The sequence below is a fragment of the Solea senegalensis genome, linkage group LG16 (genome assembly GCF_019176455.1).
Source record: "Solea senegalensis isolate Sse05_10M linkage group LG16, IFAPA_SoseM_1, whole genome shotgun sequence".
Classification (NCBI taxonomy): Eukaryota; Metazoa; Chordata; class Actinopteri; order Pleuronectiformes; family Soleidae; genus Solea; species Solea senegalensis.
In genome coordinates, this window is record NC_058036.1 from 12,626,966 (window position 1) to 12,641,642 (window position 14,677).

At 42.9% G+C, this 14,677-nt stretch overlaps 1 protein-coding gene across 3 annotated transcripts in view; it reads left to right on the plus strand.

Moving 5' to 3' along the window:
* alk (ALK receptor tyrosine kinase) overlaps positions 1-14,677 on the plus strand; it is a 344,081-nt gene extending 329,404 nt beyond the window's left edge. For all 3 annotated transcript variants that reach the window (XM_044047761.1, XM_044047762.1, XM_044047763.1), the window contains exons 20-29: positions 1,222-1,408; positions 2,138-2,228; positions 2,466-2,530; positions 2,620-2,749; positions 3,700-3,797; positions 5,997-6,089; positions 10,861-10,962; positions 11,427-11,561; positions 12,176-12,266; positions 12,838-14,677. In XM_044047761.1, the coding sequence (XP_043903696.1) occupies positions 1,222-1,408; positions 2,138-2,228; positions 2,466-2,530; positions 2,620-2,749; positions 3,700-3,797; positions 5,997-6,089; positions 10,861-10,962; positions 11,427-11,561; positions 12,176-12,266; positions 12,838-13,950 (2,105 nt within the window). In that variant the 3' untranslated portion in view covers positions 13,951-14,677. The remainder of the gene's footprint in view (positions 1-1,221; positions 1,409-2,137; positions 2,229-2,465; positions 2,531-2,619; positions 2,750-3,699; positions 3,798-5,996; positions 6,090-10,860; positions 10,963-11,426; positions 11,562-12,175; positions 12,267-12,837) is intronic.

Sequence of the window (14,677 nt, forward strand, 5' to 3'; positions counted from 1 at the left end):
CAGAGATGTGCAGGTGGCAGGTGACTTTGTTTGTGTCAGTGTGGATTTATAGACATGCAGTTTGGGCTATGTGTGATAGCAAATAGCACCTTAGTCTAATGTTGAAGCGAGCTCATGTAATAACACAGCGGGAGAAATAATCCACAGTGAGTGAAGGGACATGTGTCCTCAGTCCAGGTTTTCCCTGGATCCTCTGCAGATTCTCCTGCTGTTGTGAACATGCTGCCCATGTTGGCCCTGTGATATGCTCACGAACTGTCCAGGCTGGACACTGCCTCTCACCCAATGTCAGGCTTCAGCTTCCTCCTGACCCTAGAGTCAGACATGTTTTGGAGTGTACTTGTACTATGTTGTGACTATATAAACAAAGAGAAAGGTGAACAGCTGAAGTTGTTACTGACTTGTCATGTGTAGAAATCAGTACAATTGGCAGAAACTTTTTTGCTTTGAGAGGCTGCCATGTTTGCAGTCCTGATAGTTTTAGTTTTTAGTTTGTATCAAGAAGATTAATTTCCAAAAGAAAAAAATCCATATGTCACTGTCTTGATTGTATTTACAAAAGTCATGCAATATAGTAAATTGTTTTTTGGATGCCAAGTAATAAGTAATATTGTTACTTTTAATATTAGGTATATATAATAAGTCGCTTATTACACTTCCTGAGTAACTTGCCAAAAACTGACATCCTTGTGCCTGCACGCTTTGAAGCCACGTCATGCAGACATATGCACTCATTGAGCCATCATTGACTTCACACACAGCCAGACTTCTATCTATACACTCCTGCACACACAAACACAAACACATGCACACCAGGAGATGAGGTGTGACTCCCTCTGTGATGAATGAAACACACTAATGACGGATGGTTGCTAAACCCGCAGCTGACAGCACTCATACATTAGACAGCTCTTGGTAAATAAATAACTTCACTGCACACGCGTACAGCATGCACGCATAAATAAACACACAACCACTTGTCACGGAGAGTGTGGGTGTGGTTTGTCATACAGTGAGTTATTTTGCATACATGCATTCAAATGAATTAGGAAAGTTGTCACTTTTGTCCTTGGTAAGACTTATTTAGATGTTGAGGGTGTAATTCTGAAATCATACATCTGAATATGTATGAATATGAGTTAATTTTGGATTTTTTTAGCAATCAATCAGTTATTAAGGTATTTTCAGTGGAGGAATGAAACCTGTGTGTCTTCTCCCCAGTGTATAGGCGCAAACATACAGAGCTGCAGTCCATTCAGCTAGAGCTGCAGAGTCCAGACTGCAAGCTCAGTAAGCTGCGGGCGTCCACCATCATGACTGACTACAACCCCAACTATTGCTTCGCCGGCAAAACGGTCTCAGTCAGTGACCTAAAGGAAGTGCCGCGACGCAACATCTCCCTCACCAGGTAACAGCCTCAGGTTCCCACAGACTGTGGCAGGGTTTGGGTTTCACGCACCTGTGGTAATACACAGATTTATTGAGTCATCTACATAATTGAACGCAAACATGGCAACATCCACACATTTTGAAATATGCTGAACTCATTGATTGAACACAGTGGGTGAAGTATCAGCTTTTAATAAAGGCTGAAATATGTTGCAAGTGTAAAATCTCAGGGTGTATGGGTGCACTGCAGTGATCTGAGCAGCTCTCCTGAAATTTTAATGCATCTTTCATGTGTTTACAGCTCACCAGTTGATCATTCTGCCTCTTAGTCTTTGTGATACACTCCTTTTCTCGTGGACCCATGAATATTGTCTGGCAGCTGGAGCTTTGTTAGTCATGAATCAAATGAAACCGCTGATGTCACAGGTCACTGTTGCACACGTTGACATGTGCAGCTTGACAGGAACAGCTTTTGTGGACTGAAAAATGTGATGAGCTGTAGAATACTAACGAGCATCTCTGCAGCATCACTTACCTCCTGCTCCTCATTTCCTGTGTGTCTGTGTTCAGCTCCACAGAACGTTAGTCTCTTAACACAGACACTCTGGTTGATTCTAATGACTCGAGGGTGGAAATGTCATCTTAAACATTGGTCCTGTTTAGGTCTCAGTTTGTGACAGTTTCGGCTTAATATGAATGTAATTCTATTATAAAAGACAAACAAAAAGATGTGTTTGTGTGTCACCAGGGGGCTTGGTCATGGTGCTTTTGGTGAAGTGTATGAAGGACTGGCAGTGGGAATACCAGGTGAACCAAGTCCACTGCAGGTGGCAGTTAAGGTGAATTATTACCTGTTGTGTCATATTGTCTTTTTCACTGGCTTTGAATAACTCAAATTAAATCCCATTTTTTTTAAGCTAATCACACATCACCAACGGTTGTACTTTAACCAGCGCTCAGTACATTTTTCTCTTATACAGTAACAGGCTGATACTGAATCACATGATTTTGCCAAGCACCACAGTAAAATAACAACTGTGCATGCAGCAGAAACTTATCGTGTGTTTTTACAACAGACCCTTCCTGAGGTTTGCTCTGAGCAAGATGAATTGGACTTCCTAATGGAGGCTCTAATCATCAGGTAATAATACAGTGCAAATACATACATCATACAGTGCCCTGGAGGTCATTTGTGATTCTCATTCCCCTGTTGTGTTTGTGTCTCTGCAGTAAGTTCAGCCACCAGAACATTGTGTGCTGTGTGGGAGTGAGTCTGCAGGCCATGCCCAGGTTCATCCTCCTGGAGCTGATGGCAGGAGGAGACCTCAAGACTTTCTTGAGAGAGACCAGACCCAGACTGGTGAGACATGCAGCACTGTTATTGAACACTACAACCACCAGAAGCTGTTCTTCTTCTAAAAAACAAAACAGAACTGAACACACCATAGTCTCAGTTACAGCAACTGTGTATCCTCTCTGATGTCTTCACTAATGCCACAGTCGTGTGGGCAAATGTAGTTAAATGTAGTGCGATGCCTGCATTAGTGCAAAGACACAATAAGCTTGGTATGTTGTCCTGCTTCAGCTGTTGTAAAGCAGACAGTCGTGGGCGGTTGTGGCTCAGGAGGTGGAGCGGGTTGTTAATTAATCTGAAGGTCACTGGTTTGATCCCTGCATGTTGAAGTGTCCTCAGGCAAGACACTGCATCCTTAAATGCCCGGATGACTGTGCAATGACAGAGACACACTATTTATAGAGGTCCTGTATGAATGTGCCACTGAATGAGTGATTATGACTTGTAAAAACAAGAAAAATCTTACATAACTGTCATACATTCACGATTTATGGGGCCAGGGGATGGACATGTGTCATAGGGACAGTGACTTCTGTCTCAGCCTCTTTAATTTTCCAGTGTTATATTTAGTAGGGCGTATTGACAGATGTGGAATTTACTACCCATAGGTATGCTAACTGTTTTAATATAAAAAAAAAGTCCTGGTGTTGTGCAATCATGTGCTTTTATATACAGGCAAGGGCCCTGCATTAATGAAGTCTGCCGTCTTGTGCCGTCATCTCGGTACAGCTTGAACAGACAAAACAAGCCAGTGTGGCTTTAGCATCTTGAATCAGAAATGTACTTCCAATGGCTCCTTACCTTACATGACTAAAACATCTGTCATCAGCTGATGGACAGGTCAATGTGCAGAGGAGTCACCTGTTTGTTTGCAACCTGAAGTCTCACCAGCAAAATGTCACTACGTCTTACACACTGGACCTTGACGTTGTTGTTCTCTGTGTCTCTTTGATCAGGAGCAGCCTTCCAGCCTGACCATGGTGGACCTCCTCAACGTAGCCAGAGACATCGCTAAAGGCTGCCAGTATCTGGAGGAGAACCAGTTCATACACAGGTACTTCAGCAGATAACCACACACTTTGCATATGCCGGAACAACACAGTGCTGAGGATCAGTGAGACACAGAGAAACAATCTCTCATCTGTTGACTTCTTCACAGAATTATGAACAGACTGTGGCTGTCCAAGTGAGACATATGGACACTGGGGGCCTTTTGTGATTGCAGAAAAGACAAGTGATGAATTTAGCATCAGAGCAAGCAGCTGGCTTGCCTTTTATATGATCACTGTCCAAGGCACTCGTGAACAGTCTCTATATTCACATTCACAGCAGTTGGTGAACCTGAGAATTTTGCTCAAGAAATGGAAAAGATTTCCTGTTAAGTGCTCCAAACACCACATTAAGACAGCTGAAGTGCAGCCCTGTTTCCTGCTTGGCTTGTCTATAGAAATTGGTCAAGGACAAACAAGACCTGCGAAACTGTATTTGCCCCAACATGGCACCATCAATTCTTTTAATGTCTGACCCTTCTCCAGGGGCTTATGAGCTCCTCTATCCCCTTTCTTTCTTTCTTTCTTTCTCTCTCCCTCTTCCTTTATGTCTTCAAACCTGTATTAAAATTCGCCCAGTAATGTCCTTGAGGTTAATTTCAGTTTTTATGGAGGTGTGTTTACTTGGGGGCTGAGTAAAGGGCAGCTGAATGATAAGTTAGAGGAGTAACCGCTCTTTAGAAAATGGAGCCTTTCTTAAGGTGAATGCTGGGATGGAGGTTGAGCTGTGGTGCACTGCAACAGGCTCAATCACAGGGTTAACGCTGCCTGAAAACATCTCTATGATATTTATCTCTTGTTTGGTCAGTCAGATATGTATTATTGGGTACTTTATTTTACAACAAGCTCGGTACTCACAAAGGAAATTATAAGCAAATGAAGAGAAGCAATGTGCCGAGCAGAGTTTAATGCAACCACAGGTGTTAAAGACTAATAATGCAGATCTCAAAGTGCTGGAATTAAATGGATCTTTAAGCTGCAGTTAAGAATTTACTGTAAATAAGGTCCACAGTATGAGGCCAGTTATTGTTTTTTGTTTTTTTTTTAATAAAAGCTTGTTTTCACATCACTGTGCAGCTTGTACGACAGCCCACAACAAGTCTTCCCATAATCCCTTAGCAGTCTGTGACAGCTACTGCTGCATTTACAGGCTCATTCTGCCTACAAGCAAAAGCAAATCATCTGAATGAATTCTTCCAACCCATTTAACATGGACTACTTGTATTTAGCTCCAACACCTCATGAGTAAAGATCTTGTGTGTGAGTGGGTCAGTTCTCCTAAAGTAGCTGAAATTGCCCCTTAATTGGTCATTTCAGGACATCGTAAATAGAAAATCTCCTGCTGCTTTTGATAATGACCCTTTTCTATTTTTGAACCTAAAACACATCTTCATTCATTTTAATTTTTAAAGAATAAAGTGATGGTACACTGTTGTTATTTTTCATAACTCTTATTTTTCTTTTCAGACATTCTTGGCCCACTCAATTGGCGCAACCATGTTGTCCGTGTCAGAAACCTCTGGTTAAATTAGTCTGAATCACAACTTTATCCCCATTGTGTCGTTGTGTCTTTATTTTCCAGCCCTGCACTGTCTCATGATGTCACTTGATGTTATGGTGTGATATTAAATTCTGGGTATGTATTGGCCTTAGTGGAGACTTGTTGTCTAAAGTCTGACAAGGAGCGGTGCCCACATGACATCACTTCTAAAGATATTAAGAAAGTGAGACAGCGTGTGGGCTTTATGTCTTCTTCCCCAGAGAGGAGCCAACAAACTATTGTATTTTCTCAAAGAATAACCTAACCTAGTGCAATATAAATATGACTTTTATGAATTTTATTTGCCTCTCCCTGCATAAACTGTGGAACTTTTCAATCTTTTCCCTCGATACACCATGTGGGCAGACACATAAAGGCGCTGTAGGAAACTATACACTCTGCCAGCTTGCCCAGGGCAACTTGGTAGTTCCAGTGAGTTTGAGATGCAGCAGGGGGGTTTCTTATAGATGCAAATACGGAAAGCTGGTGAACTAGTGAAGAGATGAGGCATAAGTCAAGCTGTGTGAATGTCAGTGCTCAGTATATCAAGTTCTTATATACACTAAGATGAAGCAGTGCTGCAGTGAGTTAATGGCTTCTCTATCAACAAAGGCAGTAAGTACAGCCAGTTTCCTGATAATCTGTGTCTTCTGCCTTCTTGTAGGGACATTGCAGCACGGAATTGCCTCCTGACCTGCAAAGGACCAGGCCGTACAGCCAAGATTGGAGATTTTGGGATGGCTCGAGACATTTACAGGTACAGTTCCAGCACAGCAGGCAAAACTGCCAGGGAATTCCAAGTTCAATTGTTTATTTACTGTGATTGCCCAAGTGAATTTGTAGACACGGCCACTTCTACAGTCACAGGATGTGACATATTAAATTACATTTATTCCAGAAACACAGTCCAGAGAAAGCTAAACTTACTGACTTAGAGATGGATTTAGGGTGCATTCCATTTACATTCCATTTACAACTGGGATAATTTGACCTCTGAGTTGACCACATTTAAGTTGAGAAGTTGGCCTCTATACCATACATATTCAGCATGTAATACAAAAGCACAGTTACAAGTAATTTCAGTCAAGTAAGTGTGAAGGCTTGTCCTTCCCATGTGATTGTGAAGCCTATGAAATTTAGTCTTAAAAGTGTTTTTTTCCTCTATCTCACTGCTGTACTGCTGCATTCTTTAATCATCATCAGCTCATCTGTAGCCTCAGCATCATCTCATTATTCTTAGCTCAAAGGTTTTAATATAGCTACCACTATTTCACGTGACACCTTTTAAATGAATGCACAATCCAGCAGGGAAATCTCCCAAGCCTTTCATCTGGTAAGGAATTAGAGCAGGGGGTAATATGTCACAACATTCTGCTGTATCAACGCAGCAATTTTGAATTATCAGATGAAAAGTCGCACAAGAGCGAAGGCTTTCTAGAGCATCCGGAAAAGGCTGTTGCACAGAACCCCTGGGGACCTGCATTAGAAGCACTTGATTTAATTGCTGATGTCAGTTTTTCAGGTGCCTCGCTGTGATTTTGTTTTTTATCTCTCAGCCTGGAGCTGCAGAGCTGGGACTGGGATTTTTTTTAATTATCATTGTTATTACGGTATGTTGAGAAGGAGGAGTGGTTGTTTTGTCCACAGCGTTCTGCTGTCTTGTTTTTTCTGTTGTTTTTTTGTTTTCTCCCTCCTGCTCAGGACAAGGCTTAATCTCAGTTTTTTTTTATATTCTGAGATCAGGAGAACTTGCTGGTTATTTTCCTTGTGCTTTCTCTCTCACACACAACTCACATAGCCTCACTCTCATGTTTGCACAGCAGTGATGGTAAATAAAAAAGCAGGGCTGTCATGTCTGCTTATGTAAATAGCTGCCAGTCAGTAATCATCCTAAGGTAAACAGCTGCCACGAAAGAAAAGAGAAATTCACTGTGTCTTTGCATTAAATGGCCACATTTACTCACCTGCAGAAACAGTATAAAGTGTAAGCAGTGGCATTCAACACACATTAACTGACACAAGTATTAAGCTTGTCTTACTTTCGTTACCGAAGTCCTCTCTGTGCTGTCGTCTCTCACTGTCACTGGTCTCTCCAACACTCCTCCTGCTTCCACTCTGAAAAATGAACCTACATTTGTGCTATAGATTTTTGGGACTGCATTTGAGCCTCCATTATCTGCTGCTCAGCTTACTAAAACCAAATACGTCCATACCCACACACAAGGTAAATTCACTGACAGGCAGCATCAGTTTTATCATTTAACATTTTACCACCGCTCAATCTTTACAGAAAAGTCCAGCATTTTTAAGTTGAGATAACAGACTGTGTTCAGGTCGTCTTTTTCAAAGTTGTTTTTCACTGGCAGGAGTCATAAAAAGGCGGCCGCTGTAAATATTCTGCAACAAAAAAAGAAAAAACTGCAGAATGTGACACCTTGTATATTCACACACTTAAGGCTCCACTCGGCAACAGGGTCGGTCCACAGATCACCCACTGCCACTGCTGTCTCATCCAAACACGTGTCCCGTTGTAGACTTACCTTACAGAGATATTTACTGTGATAGATAAACGTTACAGGAATAGACAATGGGTAATTCACTGATTTTAGGCCTACAAGGGGAGGAAGGTACTGATTTCCTTGACTGAATTGATTGTGTTTTTCTAAGTGATAGATTAAATGCTGGGTGGTGAATGTGGAAATAGCCTGCAGTGGTTGTTAACTAGTCTGTCAAGCAAACACACTCAACTAGTAATTGTATTTTTCTGCTTCACTGATTATGTGTAATTTTCCTCAAGACTAACTCCTTATGCCAATAGTTTTTGCTAAGAAAATGCTTCCCTTTGAGCCATATTATCTGACAACATATGATCTATATTCATCTGCACTCAGTGCCCCTGAAGAAACACAGCTGCAGCTCACACTTCAACAGAACCGCCCTAATTGCCTCTTCTTATTTGCACTTCTTAGCAGTTCTGTGCAAAGGTCTTAGAGTCGCCATTAGGTTGTTGTTGCTGTTGTTTTAGCAATGCTATGATAATCCTCATAAATAGATCATTGACATTTTTCAGAAAAGAAAACAGCTTCTACAGTTAAAAGTGTCACCATACACTCCACTCCACTCACATTTGAACAGTAGTAGGATCCTGTCTCTTTTGAACCTAAATAAGTGGAATCCTAGGGAAATCATATCTGGAGAGAAAAGGAACTGATGAGTAGAGGCCAGTCTACAAAGTTATATTATAGAGATCAAGAAACAAAATGTTAACTCCTGGAAGTTTATCCACACCATTGTTTCAGACAACCTCAAGACCGTTTCCCTAAAAGAGTTTATGATAACAGAGGTCACACTAACATTTGCCTGTAGAGGTTTTATTTGTTCTGAAAAGTTTTAATGGCACTTTCAAACATTTTTCCATGGAGCTCTGTTTGGCGATCTTATGCAGACCCAAATGTTTTATTTGTAGTTAGTGTTATTTGTTGTCATTTTTCCTCAGGGGGAGAAAAAGGAAAATAAAAGCATCAAACACAAAAAAAAGAGGCAGTTGGTACATAAAAACAAGAACATTAAAACATAGCAGCTTTTTCCTGTTCTGCTGCGGCAGCTTGTTCCTTTGTCTCTGCATGGGTCTGATGAGTGAACTGTGAACCCTCCCCCTTCCTGTGTGTGATTTCCCACCACCTGTGTGACTCATATTGTACATGTAAGGACCGTCACCAGGTGTCCCATATAATATTATCAAATATTTGTAAAAGTGTGACATGCCAACAATCATAAATGGCTCCTGGGGTAGTTTATTTTTTTAAAATTGTACATAATTTTATGGTTATATATAAAGTAAAACATTACTGAAACAACAAAGGTTGGCCTAAGGCTAGACCAAAGATGTCTGGACAGTGCTGTATATAATGTTAATCCATTCCTGATGTTCTCACATAAAAAATGATATTAGAAACACACTCAGGTGCTGACACACACACGCGCGCGCACACACACACACACACAGAGATAACATATTGCATCCCTCCTGGCAGTCTTTTTAGATTTCATGTTACAGATCATCCGCAGCAAAGTCTGACATGTGTGTGGGTTGTGATTTGGCACCATTCAAATAAAATGGATTTGTTTTGATTCTGGCCCATTGGCGAAGAACAGCACCTCATAAAATGAGCTTGAATTCATCCTTACACAAAATGTGATGGGTAAGTCTGAGCCCATAGGCTTTAGATGCCATATCCAAAGTGTTAAGGCTGCCATGGTGGAGTTTCTTTTTTTCTAAGCTGTAATAGTCTGTTGTATGGTTTGCCACTCATAGCCTTCATTCCCTTGTCTTTTTCTTACCTTTATTTGAGCAGAGAACGCCAGCTAAGCACAATGCTCTTTGTCATGCTGTATCATACTCACACCAGGGAGCTGCCCATTGTAATTACAGTCCTTTGCTGTGCAGCCGTGTGCAGCTCCAGCTGAACAGTTGGTGCTTCATTTAGTTGTTCACTTTTTGAAGGTGTTACAGCTACTGCTTTTGTAAAAGGTCCAGGGATTTGAACTGGCAACCTTCCGCTTTCCGCAGGCTGCTGCTCTTTCATAGCAGCAAACTGCCAGGTGACGCTTTTTGTCAGGTGAGCACAGCTGAAACAACTGATATTAGATACTGATATGCGTCTATATTCTCCTGTGTGGACACAGCACACATATGATGGACGTGGGACCATGTCCGTCCTCACTGTGTGCCTCGAGCAGGGTGAGATGAACCTGGCAGCCTCTATCGGTGCTTCAGATCAGATCATTTCTTCACCAACAGGGTGCACAAGACAGCATTAAAAATGGCTCAGCCCAGTGGAAAATCTCCATCTTTCCTCTCAGTGAGATAAGGAGTTGGCAGACGGTCTCTCACACCAGCACGTTAGCAAGCTGAACATGTGAGTGGATCTCTGAGCCGATACAGCCACTGAAAAACAGTGAATTAATTGCTGGATGTGAGTTGTTTTTTTTGTTTTTTTTCCCCTCAGCTGCTTTTGAGGAAGGAATGGTTGCCATGGTGACACGGCTACAAAATGTAATTGGTGGTTTTCATTTAACAGTTGTTCGCTTTTTTATTTTTAGTGGACAAACAAAAAAAGAGCGTATGTCATGAGTAAAGCTGCAGTAAGCAGACTCACTGAAAATAGTTGTCGACTATTAAAGTGCTCACATTTTTGAATCACAGTTCCCTGAGCTCCTCTCATCAGCTGAGCAAAGACAAACGCACTCATTCCATATGTGAAACATAGCCTGAGGCGATCTCTCTATCTCTCTGCAAATATAGACACGTTTTTTGTCCAATTCAAATGTTTCCATTTCCAGGTTCATTTGCATACAGAGTAAGGGTAGTGGAACAGCAGGAAGAAGAGCTCTCTGATCATTTAAATTACATTATCCTTATAGATTTCTGTGTAATTATGTGTTATTGATCAGTAACATCAAAATATCCTGCTCTACCTTTTAAAAATGTGTGTGTTTGTGTGTGTGTGTGTGTGTGCGTTGTGCAGGGCAAGCTATTACAGGAAAGGTGGACGTGCCATGCTGCCAGTGAAATGGATGCCACCTGAAGCCTTCATGGAAGGAATCTTCACATCTAAAACAGACACATGGTGAGAATCCTTCACACTTTGCACCTGGTCTCAGTGCAATTTAGGCCCAATCCCATGTCTCATTTTTACCTCTACGTCTTACCTCTCTGGAATGGGACATCCCTTCAAGGACATGACATGTCATCAGTAGTCTCTGTCGGCTTTTATATAAGCAGACATGACAAGTTTTGTGCCACTGTCAGCTGATATATATCACTCGCATGGGCTATTATATTATTATTATTATTAGCATAGCTAGACAACATGTTAACCGGTGTTAGCACTCTGATGGTAACATTAGCTTATATTGATAATCTGATAAATCAAGTGTGTCATTCCTTAAACTTCACTCTCCTGCTCTACATCAACCACAATCAGGACTCTTACATTTTAATCTTATATAGCGACGTCATCCCTATACCGATCCGCTTTGCTACGATGGTGCTTCTAATTTATGACAGGATTATGCTTAATCCCTTTCTCAGGTCATTTGGTGTTCTGCTGTGGGAGATCTTCTCACTGGGCTACATGCCATATCCAAGTCGCAGCAACCAGGAAGTGCTGGAGTTTGTGACCAACGGTGGCAGAATGGACCCACCTAAAAACTGCCCTGGGCCAGTGTGAGTGCAGGAACACCCCCCCACACACACACACACACACACACACACACACATTTATGTTGCACATGACCACGAGGATAATGTGTTCCCGTGAGGTCTAATTAAACTTCACAACACAAACAAGAACAAAGAGGCTTACGAGGAGTTGGAGATGAGGCAGTTGTTTGCTAATACAGACATTGAAGCCTCTGAGGATTTGCTGATTTTGTCGTGTTGACCTAACTGTAGAATTGTCTGTGTTTTCGGTGTGGACCCCACACTGATGGTCTCTGGCAATTCCTCCCAGTTTGGTCATGGAAAGTGACCAAACTGATGTGGATCTACGACCATATCACACTCTCTCTTTAAGATACCACCTCCCACGTGATGTAGGATAATGTGTGTGTTGATGTACTGGACTACATTGGTAGTTCTATCTATAATTTTGCATTTATAACAATCCCTGATGAGAGGTTTGCTTTAAATCTACCTGATGTGATCAAACTCAAAAAAGATGTGCTATTTGTTAAATCAGTGGTATAGATGGTGACACTCAGCCTCTGCTCACTTCTTGTTTTGTTTTTATTCCACAGTAAAAAAATGATTTGTGTCTGTTCATACATGTGTATGTTTAGGTACCGTATAATGACACAGAGTTGGCAGCACCAGCCTGAAGACAGGCCTAACTTCTCAACTATCCTGGAGAGAATTGACTACTGCTTACAGGCAAGTGTTTGATTTGAACAGGTTGGGGACAAAACCTACAAAAGCTCTCATCCTGCTGCACTGATGCAGGGTCATCAGCTGGGGACAGCTGTTCATGGATGCTAGAACATCTCCTGGTGTCAGGGCAGTGAAGCGGCACCTATCCCTGACATCCCCACTGCTTAAACCATCTCATCTCCCCATGACTTGTCCATGGCTGCCTCTGCTTCCTCAACCCTGATTATTTTAGACTCAGTTTAAACCTGGACTTAGTGTCCGTCCTGACTGATTTGATTGCATGTGGAAAACGTTAATTACAACATTAAAATGCATCCTGGACCCGTGTTTTATTCAAATAAACACTGACGTCATATCTGTTCTGAAAACAATGTGCTGGTTTAATGAGTCAGCAACAATAACCTGATGATCACTCTGGATGGATTTTAATCCCATGTCTGAATATTGTTGATTAAATAGATACTTCTGTTAATATGAATTAGGTTCTGAACATCTGTATATGTACTACATGAAACTGTTAAATCAAATTGACATTGATTAAATACACAATTTTTGATGGGTAACTCTGTTTTAGGACCCAGATGTGGTGACCGTGCCTCTGCCTGTAGAATATGGTCCTGTGCCTGAGGAGGAGGAGCATGTACCAGCACGCTCTGATGACACCTCAGCTCCCACTGTGCTGGTTAATACCCAGGTGCCTGATGGGGAGGCTCCACAGCCACCACCATCCTATCCTACAGAGGAGAACCGGAGAGGTGGAGAACATACTGTTGTGGCTAGCACAGCATCGGAGGCCAAAGCACAGACATCGACCCAGCCCCAGCTATACCTCCACCAGCACCAGCAGCCTCACACACAGACCTCCATCACCATGACGACCACTAATACAATCACCTCCACGGCCTCCTCTACTTTCACAGCCAAGGGACCTCATGTCAATGCCCAGCCAAGCGTAGAGGGGGGGCACATTAACCTGGCATTCACCCAGGGCCACCCAGCTGAGAAGGAGGGCCATAGCGGGAAGAACACCAGTCTCTGGAACCCAACATATGGCTCATGGTTCCTGCAGCAGCAGAAGAGGAAGCAGCAGCAGCAGCAGCAGCAGCAGCATCAGAGGCAGGGAGGGGTGGGCGGCGTGGGAGGCAGCAGTGGCAGGGTACCCGGCGAGGGACAGGAGCATGTGGGGCGTACGGTGGCTGAGATGGCAGGAGCACTGGGTCTTCAGCACCAGCACAAGCAGTTCCAGCATCAACTCCAGCAGCAACACCAACTTCAGCTGCTGCACCATCAGCAGCAGCAGGGTCTCTGTAGACCTCTGTTACCTCCACCACCTCCTCCCGCTGCACAGTCACCTCTGCTTTTAGATTCAGCCGCCTTGCCCCCGGTTCCCCTCTACAGACTGAGAAGATTCCCCTGTGGGAACATCGGCTACGGCTACCAGGAGCAAGGTCTGCCACTGGAGGCTGCCCACGGCAACCCTGCACCCCCTCCTCCACACCCTGCCTCCCAGCAGGGAGCCTCCATGTCCTCCTCAGCAGCTCACCAGAGGGGGGGTTCTGTCCCTACTCCAGCATCCCTGGGTCGGTCAGGTCTGTCGGAGGACAGCCGCCCTCTGCTCGTCACCATGGGAACAGTGCAGGACCCCAGACTGCCCAGGATGGAGGGCCACAACGCCACTGTGCTTTAGCCTAAATGCCTGTACTCTGCTGGTCTTTTTTCAGACCCTGTCTTTGAAGACTGTGTGTCCTGGACACTCACCAACAAACACTGTGTTTTAGGACAGAGATCATTTTACACACCCCACCCCCACCATCCTACCATTTTGGTTTATCCCTCCAGTTTAGAGCAAACTCATCTCAGTGAAACAGAGCTGGATGAGTCCATTAGGCTTTTCCTATGAGAACTCTGGAGGAGTGTTCAAATCCCCAATGGATGTTAAAGCACATCAGAAAATGAAAAACTTTTGGGAGGCAAAATTCAGCGACAAGAATAGTTTTAAAAGTTTAAAAAAAAAGAAGTATTTTTTCATTGCTGAAGGGATTAGGAAGAGGAAAATGGAGAGTTCATGACAGGTGGATGAGGGTCAACTCGTGGACAGGGTGTGTGTATTTTCATGCTCAGTACGTACAGGAGAACGGACCATAAGGAGGATTCAAATCTCTATATTTTGCTGGATGTGAGTGTGGATGTGTGTTGCAGCACCTGTGTTAAGTTGTCTGCAGCTGTCAGCCACATGTGAACCCTCACTGTTCCTCCCCTCATCCTTTTGGAAAACAGCAGCGCGGTAAATAACTTGTATCAGACTATTTTTCATGAATATTGCAGAATAGAACACTGGATTACCAGAGACATTTATACTGAAAAAAATACTGGGAAAAATGTGTTTGTTGATGTTTGCTTGCCTGCTTGTTTAT